The 12,549-nt window shown below is 39.6% G+C and overlaps 1 protein-coding gene across 1 annotated transcript in view; it reads right to left on the reverse strand.

Annotated features, from left to right (window-relative positions):
* Positions 1–1,014: 1,014 nt before the first annotated feature.
* hcn2b (hyperpolarization activated cyclic nucleotide-gated potassium channel 2b) overlaps positions 1,015–12,549 on the reverse strand; it is a 45,518-nt gene continuing 33,983 nt past the window's right edge. Inside the window, exons 7-8 of the mRNA XM_088349409.1 lie at positions 10,402–10,566; positions 1,015–6,292 (exon numbers count right to left, since the gene is read on the reverse strand). Coding sequence (XP_088205535.1) covers positions 5,445–6,292; positions 10,402–10,566 — 1,013 coding nt within the window. The 3' untranslated portion in view covers positions 1,015–5,444. The remainder of the gene's footprint in view (positions 6,293–10,401; positions 10,567–12,549) is intronic.

Here is a 12,549-nt window from a genome sequence, read left to right on the forward strand (position 1 = left end):
GCTGGAGTAGTCGTGGAACTGAGCAAGCGTGTTGATAAGAGAGTGCTCGGTTGGTTTGGACACATGGAGAGGATGGATGAGGAGCGAATGTTGAAGGGGATCTACAGAGCAGAAGTCAATGGAAGGAGACCAAGAGGGAGGCCGCGATTGACGTGGATGATGAGTGCACTGCAGGAAAGAGGTCTAAATATAATGGAAGCTAGAGCTCTTGTTGGTGATAGAAAAGAGTGGAGAGGTGTTGTGAATGGATAGTGGGATTGTGGACGCGTTCTTAAGGATGGGCTGGGCACCCGTATGATGCGGCAGGGGGTAAACCAGTGAAAGCTGTCGGGCCCTGCTGTTGAACAAAAGAGTGTGTTGTGTCACCCTGACCCGAGTGACATGGCCGCTTTCTGGTGTCCCATTTTATCGGGAGGGACGACAGCATGACCAACTTAGGTGCCGAGGTGCCTAACCTGTTTGGGCGTTTGGGCAATTGGTTTGGCCATAGTCCAAAAAATGTTGTGTGTGTTTTTTGCTCTTTTTTTTTTTCTTTTTTTTTCTTTTTTTTTTGTATGTTTGTCTTGCTGTCGGTCACCCCTCTTGAGGGATATGACCAAGGTAGATAGATAGATAGAACTTATTATCTTTTTTTTACCTTTTACTTTTTACTCTCCATCCCAAATAAAGGAACCGATATTCTTTTTTAATAAATCAATATTTTTTTACTTTTTTTTTTCGATAATACCTCAAAAGCATTTTAGAGTTAACAATTCTTTCTCTTATTTTTTTCTTGAGCCTCTCCATATAGCAAAAACAACACAGAATCGAAGATGCCCAAATATAGGCATTCCCTGCCCTCCTCCCTATTTATACATTCAATCGCTTTCAAAAAGTGTCATCTCTGATTGTTATTTACACTTTGATAACTGTGTGTGAGTTGGTATTAAATGAAAAATGCACTATTTTTTACATATTCCCGTCTCTGGATTATTTCTTCAAGTTTAAAAACAAGGAAGAAAAATTAGACTGGCGTATTCACCATCGAGTCCTTTATTGCATTGAAAATATTTTTTTTGTACATGCAAAATTGGCCTTCAGAAATCACACAATGCCGTGTTGCCATAGCGATTATATTGTCTTATCGTACAGCCACACACAGAGAGTATTATGTGGAGACTATCGCTAATCGCTAACCGCTAGGCACTGTTTAGGTATGCACAGTCCATAAATATAAAAATGTACCATAATCCAAAGTGTTTACAAAATAAATGTGCACGTTAAACAGGTGTTTTATTGCTGTGGTGGAAAAGTCAAGAGAAATGTTAGCTCATTTTTAGCAAGCTAGCTAGCTTTATCAACTGGGAAACATGAAAGTCACTTGGTTCAAACAAAAACATCAGTACACCATTAACAAACTAGCTATTTTAAACAACTAGGAAATAAAACAAAAAGGAGTGTTAGCTTACCATTAACAAGCTAGCTAGCTTTAGCAAGTGGCAAGAAACAGAAATGTTAGCTCACAGTTAACAAACTCCCTAGCTTCAGTAACTGAAGAGAGTATTTAAAAAAAATAATAGTAATAATTATTAAAAGAAATGTCATCTCGGCTCATTAATATCAAGTTAACTAGCTGAGCAACAGGAAAAAAGAACTGTGTTTTGGTTAAAAAAAACATAAATATTAGCTCACCATTATAAAGCTAGAGGACTATTAACAAGCTAGCTGCCTTTAGAATTCGAGAAAAATAATCATATTTTTGTTTGAAATAAGGAGGTCAGTTTACTTTCACCTGAGTATCTAGCTTTAGCGACTGGCAAGAAAACATAACAAACTATTTCGGTCCAAAATAAACAGAATGGTTAGCTTACCCTTAACAAACTAGCTTGCTTTAGCTACTAGGAAGAAAACGGTACAAACAGTAGTTTGGTTTCTCCATCCATTTTCTGCACCGCTTATCCTCAGTAGGGTCACGGGGGTGCTAGAGCTCATCCCAGCTATCTTTGGGCAAGGGGTCAGGGGACACCCTCAACTGGTTGCCAGCCAGTCGCAGGGCACACAGGGGCAGACTAGTCACTCGCTCATTCACACCTAAGGACAATTTGGGAGGAAACCGCAGTGCCCGAAGGAAACTCACGCAGGCACGGGGAGGATACGGTAGCTGGAATTGAAACCTGGGACTGCGTGCTAACTTGCCGTGCCAAATTGTTCGGTCTAAATCCAATTAAATGTCAGACCACTGCTAACGAGCTAGCTAGCTTTAGCAAGTGGGACGAACCGAAAACAAACTATATTTTGGTTCAGACCAACAAATACTTTTGGAGAGGATGTCGTTGGGCGTCGCCCCAAAACATAAACAAAGCCGAGATATGACGGAAAGTTATTTATTCAACACATTCATCAACATTCAAAGTCCGTCTGGGAGACAGTCGCCTTTTTATACTGTGTCCTCGTGGTTACTTAATGTTTTCTCTAACCAACGGTATTCTTTCTCGATATCAACAGTGTTTTTCGTTTACCTTGGTATTTCCTGTATCAACATTGTTTCATATCATCCAGATGTTTTCCATCAAGCCAACTTGCAGTTAATACACAACAATATCTTAGCTCACCGTTAACAAACTAGCTAGCTTTAGCAAATGGAAAGAATACAAAACAAAATAAACAGAAATGTTAACTCGCTATCAGCTTTAAAAAAATGTCATAGGGACGGAAAATTAAAACACTATATATAGTGGAGTTACATTTGTATTATTATTTTGTTATAATCTTAACCTAAATATTTTCATAAGATTACAAGAAAAAAACATTTTTACTAGTATATTTCAATATGTTCAAAAACGTACTGCATTGCAAATTTCTAGGGTTGATAAAAGTCCATTTTAAAGGGGGAGTAGAGTTTTTTTTTTAAATTATAAATACTGTAGTTAGCGTTTAAATAAAATGTTCAGAAGATTTTTGATTAATTTTACTACCGTCAAGTAATTAACGTAAAATGATAGAAAACCCGAATATTGCATTTAGTTACAATAATATAAGAGTGGCCAGGCTACACGAATTTGCGTTACAAGATTGTCGTTCTGTAAAAGTACAAATAGGCTCCAGCAGTAACAATTAATCGTGATTACAAAACTCAATCGTTTCTGACTAAAACGCGATCCGGAAGTCATGCAGTAGCGATCTCACATTCACCAACCGTGTTGATTGTATCCTAATATTGACTGACCTTTGAGCCGTGCTACGCTAACCCTGTAGGAAATCAAAAATCCCTTTTTTTTCCCTGTTTTCTTACTCGCTTGAACGTATTGCTAAGCGTATCACGAAAATACACTTGCGACTGCCATCTTAATATTCAGGCTTCAACAGACGGGAAGAATTTTTGTGTACAGTTCGACACAGCTATTTAATAAACCTTAAACTTCTAACTAGTGGGAAACCACAAAAATCTGTGCAGGGGCAGGTTGGACTAAGTTTTGAGGATTGGATTAATTTATGTGCTGAATCTCAAACGGTTTCACTCAGAGATGCACGATAATTATTCATTTCATATGGAAGTGGGAGCGCAACTTGGTTGTGTCTCCTCTATATCTCTTAGTAATGTGCTGGAGGCTAACGGCTAAATATGACGTAAGAATTATGAGCTCGATAGAAAAAGACCGGATTATCACAACGCAATAATCAATCCGCAGATATTACTTGTCAGAACAATTCTAAGCATTTTTGATCCTCTCCGGAAGATCTTTTTATTTTTTTTGTAGAAATACTATCACAACTTGGTCGTGTCTCCTCTTTACTTCTTCCTAATGGGTGAGGGGGCTTCAGGGAGCTACATTATGATTTTCATCCAATTGACACGACTTGTTACAAAAATTTTAAGCACTTTTCTATAAAGGTAGAAGCACTAATTGGTTGTGTCTCCTCCTGATCTCTTCCTAATGTCCCACACGCATCTGAGAGTAACTTTATGACGATCAGCTGACACTACTTGTTAGAAATATTTCGAGGATTTATGTTCCGAATTATGTTTTTATTTTTTATAGAAATAGCACGATTTGGTTGTGTCTCCTCTCTACCTTTTCATAAGGTTTGTGAGCCTTTGGAGAGCCTCAATGTGATATTCAATCAGCCAACTCTACTTACTAGAAAGATTCAAACAATTTATACTCTTCTTTATGACCTATTTTGATTTTTTTTAACAAAAGGAGTATCACCACTTGGTCGTGTCTCCCCCTTCTACCTTTTAATAAGGTTTGCGAGCCATTGGGGAGCCTCATTGTGGTATTAAATCAGCCAACACTACTTACTAGAAAGATTCGAACCACTTATGTTCTTCTATATGACATATTTAGATTTTTTTTTTTTAATAGGAGTACTACCACTTGGTCGTCTCTCCTCTCTACCTTTTTATAAGGTTTGCGAGCCTTTGGAGAGCTTTAATGTGATAGTCAATCAGCCAACACTACTTACTAAAAGAACCATTTATGTTATTCTTTATGGCATACTTTGATTCTCTGTAGAAGGACTAGCACCTCTTGGTCGTGTCTCCTCTACCTTTTCGCAATGCGCTCAAGGCATCCGACATCCACATAATGATCTTTAATAAGCCGACACTATTTATTAGAAAGATTTTGATCATTTATGGTCCTCATTAGTAAATATTTTAATTTTCTATATAAGTAGTAGCAAAACTGGTTTGTGTCTCCTCTCTACATCTTAATGATGTGCACGAAGCTCGAGCCACACTTTTATATTCGAACAGCCGAAATGACATCTTAGAAAGATGTTGAGCATTTATTGTCCTCATTAGGATTTCTTTTGATTCGTCTATAGAAGTTGTAGCACAACTTTGCCGTATCACCTCCCTACCTCTTCGTATTGTGCATGAGGCACTGAAGAGCTCGCCGTCAGCTGACTAAAAAATGCTAAGCATTTAGGTTCCTCCTTATATATTTTGATTTTCTATAAAATATAGCACGCAGTTAAAAGGAAAATTTAAGGTATCAGTCTTAAAAAGTAGGATTTTATCGGGTAGGACAAAATGGTTATCGTGCATCCCTAATTAAACTCTTAATACGTTTGATTCTTGCTATAATAATCAGGTAGCAAAAATAACATCAAAGACAATGGGCCATATTTTATTTGTACCTAGAACAAAGCGGAAACTAGTATAGGGTAGCAGAAATTTTGAAAGCTGGTTCCTCTTCTTAGTGTAATCCCCAGGCTAATAAAATTGGGTTATTAGACATATACTGTGAACGACTACACAGGAGGTGGGCGTGGTCTGCTAGGCTAACACTCTTTACTTTTACTTTGTGAGTCGGAACAACTCATGACAGAAGATTCTAATAAATACTGACCTATAGGCGTTCATCAAGTTCCCATTCACACAATCCAACCGAGGTTCTTTGTTCCTGGGAGTTCCTTACATCAAATATCTCCAATACTCCAAAAGGTTTGGATCGTGATCACAAATTGGAGGATAAACGAGATCGGACTTTAATCTGCTCAGTCTCGGGAAGGCTCACAATGGAGTCCTTTTTAGGTCGTACAAAGTCCCCTGCAGACGTCCCCAAACCGAACCCTGCCCCTGTCCCGTAGGCCCCTACTGACAGCTGATGGGGTAGGACGATCCTGTGCAGTACAGCACTGCAGACACCCGATTGGGTCTGCGCTGGTCCGATTGACGTGGATGAGACTTTCGCTGATGGGGGTGGACTTGGGACTCTAGGGTGCATCCCCTCATGCGGCAAGGAAGGCTGTGAAGCCGAGAGTGCCCTAGAGTCCTGGCTGAGGCTCTCCATTGGCAAGGAATGCATGCTTTTATGTGCGCTGAACTGGTGCCTCGGGCTCGGCGTGTGTTGTTGGACCAAAGACAATTGGGAACCCGTGGTAGAACCATGTTGAAACGACCTGGGACAGGACATGACCGGAACAAAAGCAGCAGAACCAAGGAGCTGTGACTGTAATGGCGAGCCGGGACTGGATACGTTCTGCAACACCTGTAATCCCCGCATCATTCTGGGAGACTGTGAAGCCCCACCACCTAGCGGGTTCATGGGCGGACAAAGGCTCATAGCCACAGCCTGCTGCAAGGTGCCGATGGCGGAACTTTGATAGGACCCAGACGGGGTCAAAACCTCGGTGTGCTGAGGCGGCGTTACGGACAGGGGTTGCGTTCGCGGCACGTCCACCTGCTGGACCATCTCGCGATCGTATTTGACGATCTCCTGGATCATCTCGTTCTCGCGATTGTTGAACACCCCGGAGTTGAGATCGTGCTGGACTTTGTGCATCAGGATAGAGTTCTTCTTGCCTGGAACGGGAAAGTAGTTAAGGTTATGTCACGTTAAATCACTGTTATTCGTAAAGCCCTTAATTCCAAAAAGTCTCAAAGAAATGTACTACCATTACAAATTACAGGTATATTTTGTAAAAATAAGGACTATTTTGGAGTATTGCAATTTTATTTAACTTCAGGGCACAATATATATTATTATATATTATAATCCGGGTTTCGTTAGTTCTAACTTCTTTGATCCTTTTCTCGTTCGCATTAGCTTTGTTTACATTCGTTATGTCTATTGGCTCTTCTCTCTTGGCGGTCTCATTCAGATTCTACACACGCAGCACACTCAGGATTCTGCTCTCGCTGCAGCCGCGGAGCTGCCCAAGGTGCCTGACTGCAAAACATAACTATATGACCAAAAGTGTGAAAAAAACGATAGAAAAGTTTCATGTATTTAAAGTGAGACTAAAGAGACAACATCAACAAACAAGTATGAAGAAATTAAATTAAATGATGAATGCCAAAGAGGTTGAGGATAATCCCGTGACAGGGCTCTTATGTTGATGGGATTCCCAATTGTTTATTTTTAAAGGGATCGGTCTTGGTTTCCTCATTTAACTAGAGTAAGACTGTAAGTAAGATTGAGTAACCTCTCTAAAATACCTGTCTGCTATTTGTCATATGAGATGCTGTTCTGCTATTGGTTCATGTCACGGCTTTTCAAAGATGCTGATATCAAATTAGCTGAACACCCCCCCACAATGCTCTTTTTCACTTTCTTTGATTAGTTCATAATGTAATGTCACAAACATTTGATTTGTTTAGCTATGGGTCCCAAGACTTGCAGTGATGCTAAAGGAAGAAGTAAGACGATGATAACTAAAGCACGATGGGAAAAAAAAGCATAAAATCTAGCCATAACCAACCGACAATCAATACTATTATTGAAAAAAGGTGGGAATTAAAGGAACAAATTCTTCTATAAGGGCGTGACAATCCTCACAAGTGAAAGTTTTGAAATCGGATTTAATTTGTATCCCAAGTCTCCTCCCCCCTGTGCATCCAGCCACTAACTTCACTGGACCAGCTGAAGTCACGTCATACCAAAGGTAAATTAAATAGAATTTTCCTTTGCATGTATATTTTTGGGGACATTCAATTATATACACATGAAACATACATATTAACCTTTTGATATTAAAAAGCGATAGTTATCGGTCACTATTTTTCTTTAGACATCAGTCGGCATTTTTAAGGGGAGAAAGCGGTAGTGTTGGTGAGTATGGTATATCACATTTAACCATTACTTACTGTATACCAGGGGTGGACAAACTACAGCCTGCAGGCCACATGCTGCCCATGCCTTTTTATCCGGTCAACCAAATGAAAATCGTTAGAATATAATGACAATACAAATAATTTTAAATAAAGTACTACGATTAAAAAAATATTTTGGTTGGCAACTTTTTCCCCTTGTGTCAACAAAAATACATTTCTACGATACTAAATATAAAATTTACGGCTTAAAGGGACCTAATATTTAATTTTGCTTTCATTCTTAAAAAAAATACTACAAACATACTACCACAATAACCTTACAATACAAAAATACTACTATAAAAATGCAACTACAATAATAATAATTTCGATGAAATACTACCAAAATAGTAATATGAAAATGATAAAGAAATACTACAACTACAACAGAAATAATATGACAAAATACTACAAAATTACAACTACAGTAATACTACTAAAATACCAAAGATATACTACCAGACTAGTACTATGGAAATACACAAATACTACTGCAGAAATACTACAAAAATAATACGATAAAAATATTACAAAAATACTACCAAGAAATACAACTGCAGTAGTGCTGCTAAACTAAATATCAAATTTAGTGCTTAAAAGAGGTCAAGTGACATTTATGTCTCAAAGGACTGTACAGGTTACAATGACACAATCCCCTGATCTGAAACCGACATGCCGGCAAGGTAAACCTCAAAACCTCAGTACGAGGAAAATGAGAAACCTTGAGAAGGGGCTTCACAAGTCGTAATCCCCCTATATCTATTACATATAAGTAGTTCTTACCAGATACTATTTTGCTTTTCGAATGTTTCTATCTGGGGTACCGGGGGTTCAGAACGCCTTAGCTAATTGCAGTTTCTTTCCTTACCCTGCTATATGACAATTTCATTATAAAACCCCTACTCTTGTTGTATCCTGGGGGTATACTGTGTTTTTTTTTTCTATTGGCAGGAACTCGAAGACACCGAGTACAGTTTTTTGATTTCACTCGTCAACGGCAGGAGCTTGTGAAGAAGATGACAACCATATGGATCCCCAATAAGCATCCGTGCTCACCGAAAGCTCGATTAGCCAAATCTTTGAAGCGTGCCTCCCGCCTCCAAAACAAGAATATCGGAATATCGTCAACTCGCGGGGACGCATCAATCGGCCGATTGTTTTCCCGGTCCCTTTGTTCCCGACGTCACGTTGCACGCGTGTCCCATAACACGGATTATCATCCTCGAGTGCACCTCAAAGGTGTTTTTGCGCGATCGGGGCTTTTAACGCGCTAACCTCGAACATTCCGGCTGACCGGTGACTGCATGCGTGGTTGCTATGGCAACTGGCAGGAGGCGAGCGCAGGCGGGGCTTTTGTAAATATGTCAAAGAGATATTCCGTTGAGAACACCGTTTTGTGGTATATGGACCCATGTGGGGGAGGGCAGTCACTAGAAACGGGTACTTAAAACGAAGTTAGTAATCGCAAAAACCTGGATCAGGGTTCCTTCAGCTTAAGGCAAGTAACATTGCAAGACTTTTTTTAATGCCTTGTGATATCATATTTTAGACCGAGACGGCAAAAAATAAATAAAACATTTAAAAAAAAAAGTGAAAAATTTGATGCTATCCTTAAGTAATATAAGTTTGGATCTGACCAGATGCTAACAGTTGATGCAAAGCAAAAGTAACAAAAGTATGAATCAATTATCGCGTACTGTATAAAACTAAGAAATCCGGTTGGGACCAACCAGATGCTAGAACGCTAAGCGTTGATGCTAAATAAAGACTGAATGAAGAAAGTTTGTAATGTGTTCCTTATAAAAGTACAAAATCCCATTGGAATCGACTAGATGCTAACATATATAATGGTTGATGCTACGCTAAAGTACTATGAGTGTTGGATAGAACAGATGCTAACATGCCATTGGTTGCTGGTAATCTAATAGAACATGAGTCAGAATTAATCTTGATCTGTATTGCGTACCGTATAATAGTAAGAAATCTGATTGAAGGAGAGCAGAGGCGTGTTCAGGAGAGTGAGCGATTGCTATCGCTAGCTATCGCTAGCTTCTGAACGGCCAATGATTATTGAGCGCTCGCGTGCCCGAGTAATCACGGGAGAAAGACCGCTTACTTTGATTTCCAACATGGCGTCGACAGTGCAGAAGATGGAGGATCTCACCCTGACGAGTGCTGTTGGCGATGTAATATATCGTCTTACATTGCCTGGTAATGTTTGTGAACAATGCAAGACAGGTATGACCCTTCCACTGCGTTTAGGATAACCTTAACTGTGTCAATATGCGAACTGTCGCTCATATAAGCCAACTCGCTCAAAGCAAGCTGTAGAACGAAATCCATTGTACTGTCGTCGGCCATTTTGGATCAGTAAGGCAATCACAGTGAGCGATTACAAAACGTTCAGCAGTGCGCGGCAAGCGATTAACAAGCGACTACATGTCTGATTACTCTCCTGAACACGCCTCTGATGCTAACGAGTAACGCTAACTTGAAGTGATACGAGTCTGGAATTGAGCAGATGCTAAATGTTAACTGTTGATGCTAATCTCAAGAAATGAATTTTCATCACAAATTGTGTTGTAGACTAGTATTTCCATATAAAGGTAAAAAAAATCCGATTGGAACTGACCACATGCTAACATGCTAAAGGTGTTAAGAAATACTTTGTAGTTCCTGATCAGAGCTTCCAGTTAGATATGAATCTCTAAAAAAAAAAAAAAAAAAACACGTATCGCGTTATTACTATGTAATTACTGGAAGTTAGGTTAAAATACGCCGGCACCACCCCCTCGGGGTATCGTACAAAAGTGACGTACCGATCCTGTCCAGTCTGTCGATGGCGACGGTCTCAAACGCTCTCCTCATCATGGGGTATTCCTCCAGGACTTCGTTGAAGTTATCCACTGAGAGCGAGTAGAGGCGGCAGTACGTGTCCGAGCGAACGCTAGCCGTCCGGCGACCGCGAGTCAGCAGGCAGATCTCTGGACGGCAAAAAAATCAGGGGTCCTTTCAAATGATAGCCCATGAAAATCTTAAATTTCATAGGTTCGATCTGTGACTGTGAAGCCGTATCGAGTAGGGCCTTGAATCGATACGATTAATCTGACGTTTTGACAATCAATTTTGTCCTCTCGATGAACAACTAATTGCACCACCTAGATAACTACCAAAGTACTTTTTACTGGAAAAAGTAAAAAAAAATTTTTTTTTTAAAAACTCTGACCCTTTATTATCAGTTTTGGGAATAATAACAATAACGTTCTTACTGTAGCATTATGGGGCAATTTTAAGTGAAATATTTTTACAGTTTTTTGATGGTTCAGTATACTTTAATTAAGACACACACACTAACACCACACAAACAAAAATAACTAAATTAGATGGCTGGTACCATGAATAAGTAAGGCAATTACTCCAAAACAAATTAAATCATCGATTTAGCAGCTGTTGCAAATTATTGATTTATCAGTCCAAAGGAAAAATGTGACAAACAAATGCGGAACTTGCGGTGTTGAAAACAATCAACTTATTTTGAGAACGGGGATTTCTGACATAGCATGTCAGAAATTAAATAATGCTTGCCCCTGCAGCAAAAAAGTCTGCTGCGTTTTCTTTTCTTGGTTTACCTCACGGGAAACAAAAGGCATCTTATTGGAAGAGTTGAGAAAGATGGCTGAGCAGAAGACGCAGACCTTCTTCGTGACATCGGCCCGCTCTGGTTTGTAGCCGTATGGAGTTTTTAGGAGAACAAAGGCATGTTCACCTCCTAAACCCCCCTTGCCCCCTGCCCAGAATCCCCATTTTGGTGTCTCCGGCTGGGTTACTGACCTCTACATTACGTAACGGCGATATTTTTTTCGCCGTTACAACGTTGTTACTGTTACTCACAGTCAAAGCGGTGCGTTACTTGACTTGACTTGACTTTAAAAAGCCATTTTACGCTCCCCTCAGAGTTGTTTACGTCACGTCTTTTCGGATCATGTCACCATTCAAAATAGCGACTACCATATAGATAGATAGCGATGACAAATATAGTATTTACTACGTGTTGAAAGAAAAGGCGAATGAGGGCTGAGTGATGCCTGGGTAACAGACTTGTGTCGTATGAGAACGAAACGGCTCTATGAGCCGGCTCTCAACCAATCAAGAGCCGGGTCTTTCTGTAACACTCAATATGTATTTTGGGGGGATTCTGTGTTGTAGACTTTAACTTTGTCTAGCACACAAAAGGTTTAAATTTGTTTTGTATTTTATCGTTTCTTTTTAGATTTATATTTATATTTTAGTTTTATCTCCTGCGTTTTTCAGTGTCAATGTGTTTATCCATCCATCCATTAGCTGCACCGCTTATCCTCAGTAGAGTAAAGAGCCGTTCGAAAAGTGAGCCGAGCCGAATAGTCAATTCTCTAAAAATGGTAGGAATTCCCATCCCTACAAGTTAACCATACCTGTCAACCTGTACCATTTTACCGTACAAAAGTATGTTTATTATGCATTTTAAGACGAGTACGACGTACAAGAAAATCTGTACGGAAAAACGCAAATTTGTCAATTATGGGGACAATCCGTTATACACCGACTAACACGAAACGGCAAATCAATCAAGTCAAACGAGTTCGCCGCGGTAGCCTCTATCTCGGTATGATGCTACTGTGTGAATGCGTCTGACGCCTCGGATTTCATGTGGTAGTTGTGTAGTGAAAGGAAGGCCGTCTCTTTCTAGAGAACCGGCTTTTTCGGCTCAACTCATTAAAGAGAGCCGGCTTTTTCGGCTCAACTCATTAAAGATAGCCAGCTCTCAAACGGCTCACTTTTTTGATGCATATTACGAATTATTATGTTGTATAAAGAAGAAAAAATGAAGTATAAAAGGAGAAAATGAAAAAAGACAGGTTTGTGGTTATCCCTTTAATCAGTATACTACCAACAAGGATTTAATGCAGAAAATGAATTAATAATTTGAA

The sequence above is a fragment of the Urocampus carinirostris genome, chromosome 12 (assembly GCF_059441175.1).
Source record: "Urocampus carinirostris isolate Australia breed hairy pipefish chromosome 12, RoL_Ucar_1.0, whole genome shotgun sequence".
NCBI classification, from domain to species: Eukaryota; Metazoa; Chordata; class Actinopteri; order Syngnathiformes; family Syngnathidae; genus Urocampus; species Urocampus carinirostris.